At 47.1% G+C, this 3,267-nt stretch overlaps 2 protein-coding genes across 2 annotated transcripts in view; one reads left to right on the top strand and one right to left on the bottom strand.

Annotated features, from left to right (window-relative positions):
• Window positions 1-72: 72 nt before the first annotated feature.
• Window positions 73-3,267, bottom strand: part of LOC116398146 (dual specificity protein kinase CLK4-like) — a 12,339-nt gene continuing 9,144 nt past the window's right edge. Inside the window, exon 13 of the transcript XR_004213738.1 lies at window positions 73-562. The gene's annotated coding sequence lies outside the window, so the exon portion shown is untranslated. The remainder of the gene's footprint in view (window positions 563-3,267) is intronic.
• Window positions 2,490-3,267, top strand: part of gpr119 (G protein-coupled receptor 119) — a 2,019-nt gene continuing 1,241 nt past the window's right edge. The window contains exon 1 of the mRNA XM_031874219.1: window positions 2,490-2,990. Within this exon, the coding sequence (XP_031730079.1) occupies window positions 2,528-2,990 (463 nt within the window). The 5' untranslated portion in view covers window positions 2,490-2,527. The remainder of the gene's footprint in view (window positions 2,991-3,267) is intronic.

Below are 3,267 nucleotides of genomic sequence, written 5' to 3'. Positions count from 1 at the left end.
AAAAGCCAAGATGGCGACGGACATAAAATTGCCGAACTCGAGGCTTCAAAACGTTAGTTAAAAACCCCTGCTCCTGCCGAAGGCCACAAATCACTCACATAACATCATCATCATCACCTTAACAATCCTGCAGATAAGACAGACTGATCTTCCAAAACTGGAAAAGAAAAACCTCCTCTCTTTGGATGAAATAAAACAAAGGCCCCCGTCTTCTTGGACACAGATCCCAGGTGGAGTTACAAGAATCCGTGGGAGCAGTTTGGAGGATGGCGTTGGCAGAGGTGTAAACAGGAACCACTGGGTGCTGCTGGGCACCGGGCACAATTACTGCTGACCCACGCTTTGTTTTGAAAGGTCCTGAAAGGTCTAGCAGGGGTGAATAACATTCCTACATTGTGCGTCTGTTGGAGCTATTTTGGTTTGTTGGGAGGGAAGAGGGAGGAGGGGGGGGGGATGGTATTAAAAAAGAGAATCTTTCCTTTGGACTCACGTTGCTGGCTGAGACTGTTGTGTCGAGGTTTGAGGTGGGTCCGGTTTAACTCTCGAATCGTAGAATCAGCGTCTGATTTAATGACAAGACCCAGAAAGAATGGATTGCTTGGACTTTACAACAGTTTTATTTTGCGGAGAGCAAAGAAAAAATATTTTCTGTTAATATAACAACCGTTGCAGAAGATGCAATTTCAAAACAACACAGGGGAGCTTTATTAATTTATTTTTCATGAAACAACTATCAATGCATCCCAAAATAAATGAGTGAAGTATGACGATACCTTTGCCTGGCTACAAAACATCATTCACAGCTATATCTATGAAAATGAATGCACTGTAATTTGTAGATATCCCAAGAAATCAATTTGTTTGAAATCCACTGAACCATGAAACCAGGAAGTATGAAGACTGGGGAAAAAAACATAATCTTTCATCCAGGAGGCCGCTGGTCGTTCCACGTGTGAAACGAGAAGTCAAACTAGAGATGGACGGCACAAACTCATCTTTACAATGTTTACTGAGGTGATAAATCAAGTGACAAGTCTGACCTGCAGACAATGATACTGTTTCCCAGGTTCAGCATATTTAGCATGTTAGCATGCTAATTAGCACTAAACAAAAGTATTGGAGGAATTTAAATTGTGACCTGATGATGGGCTTTAGATGAAAAGGGATGAAAAGTCTGAGGATTTGACATCATTAAAGTTAATACAAGGAACTTTAATTTAGTGTTGGTTCTGTTGGTCCCTGTGGACTAAAGTGGTAGTGTCTCTGAGCACCAGAGTCCCTTTAGAGAACCTCTCATTCTACTGCAGCAGGGTCTGACAGTCTGCTCCTCTCAGTCCTGGTTCTGGTTCTGCCGTTGCCTCCTTTCCCTCCAGCAGGTCCAGCAATACGTCCTGGGTCTCCAACAGTGAGGTGTTGGTGTTGACTCCCAGAGAGGAGAAGCTCTGCTCCTGGAGGAGGAGGAGGAGGAGACGCTGCATACCGGGAGCTGAGCTCTCCTCCTCCCTCCGGAGCTCTGGATCCGGGTCTGTCCACGGTGGACCGGTCTCTGCTGGAGGATCTGGGTTTGTCCATCTTACCGACTGTAGCTGCTACTCACTGAAGCAGCTGTGATGCCAGGTGATGCTCTGAGTGTTTCTGGTCTGGAGATTTATGCTAATTTCCACACATATATTGATCAAATAATGCATCATTTGCATATTTAGAAAATTTGCTATTAATTAATTTCTTGTCCTATCTGTCTTTAATTCATTTGTGTTCATGGAAACATGTTAAATAAAGTTATGTTCAGTTATGTCAGGTTTGGTACTTCACGGCGCATGAGCACCAACCAAGATTTTGTTTAAAACAAAAAGTATATTCTTGGTTAAAAATTATAAGTAGAAGTTTAAAAATAGAGATTTTCCTGCTGGGAGCTGGGACAAGGGTCAATCCAGCAGCAACTGATGAGCAGCGGAAGGGTTTGCATGTGTGTGCGTGTCTATAGACAGTATGTGTGTGAGTGTGTGTGTGTGCGTGTCTATAGACAGTATGTGTGTGAGTGTGTGAGTGTGTGTGTGTGTGTCTATATACAGTGTGAGTGTGTGTGGTAGAGGGGAGGGGACAGGCGAGACCTGCTGATGATGAGTGTTTCTGTCCTTCTGCATTTGTTAAACGGGATTCTAAGGACTCAGGTGAGACCGGTTGGATCGAATGGATGTTGGAGCAACAGATTACCTCCCTTAAACTTTTGATGTGAGTCACCGTGGAAACGTCACACGGCACTAGATCAACAAAACGGGACTCTTCAATGTCGCGGTGACCGCACACACCGGCGTGGCACTCCTCAGCCAATGAAGTGCTGTCACATGTCGCCTCTTGGAGTTCTTTGACATTTTAGTTTTTGAGCCAACAACTGCTGCAAAGGCAATGTCAGCTCTGTGGATTTCCCCTTAAAATCCTTTTTTTGGGGTCATATTTGAGTGCCGAGCCCGCTGTCAGCATGATTCCCGACGGGTCGGCGGCGCAGAGCGACGTGAGGCGGCGGGTGATGGGCGTGATCCTGAGCATCGCCTCCTGCCTCATCATCTCCACCAACCTGCTGGTGGCGGCTGCTCTGCTGAAGCTGCTCCTGAGAAAGAGAAGCCAGAGCTGGTGCTTCGTCCTCAACTTGGCGCTGGCCGACGCCCTGGTGGGCGTGGCCATCACGGGCCTGGCCACGGAGGACTTCAACGGCAACGACGCCGCTCAGAACCAGCGGAGCCTCGTCGGGGCCGCCGATCCGCCCACCAACGCCACGCCCCCCGCTCAAGGCAAGGCCCGGTGTTTGATGCGGATGGCCTTCGTGACGTCGCCCTGCACGGCGTCCATCATGTCCATGTTCCTGATCTCGCTCGACCGCTATGCGGCCATCAAGATGCCGCTGCGGTACTCCCAGCTGTCTGGAAAGGGGACGGCCGTCGGGTCCATGCTGGCTCTGTGGATCAGCTCCCTCACGATGGGATTCTTGCCAGGTGAGAATGAAAAAACATAATGCGGTTCTCATACAGCGTTCATAGCTATACCTGCGAAAAATGATGCGTGTAAAGACTACAAAACCCCACACAGGGCGGGTGTGTGAAACAAGAAGTCAACGTTAATTTATCTGCCATGTAAGTTGCATACTTCAGTTAAGCCACTTCCTTCGTTATTTTAACCCAAACCACAATCTTTAACTAACGCTAACTAAGTAGTTTTGTTGCCTAAACCTAACAAAGTATTTCACAATATTTTCCTAAACCTAACCAAGTA

The sequence above is a fragment of the Anarrhichthys ocellatus genome, unplaced genomic scaffold (genome assembly GCF_004355925.1).
Source record: "Anarrhichthys ocellatus isolate YVR2014 unplaced genomic scaffold, GSC_Weel_1.0 scaffold78, whole genome shotgun sequence".
In the NCBI taxonomy this organism is placed as follows: domain Eukaryota; kingdom Metazoa; phylum Chordata; class Actinopteri; order Perciformes; family Anarhichadidae; genus Anarrhichthys; species Anarrhichthys ocellatus.
This window is presented reverse-complemented; position numbering and strand designations above follow the sequence as displayed.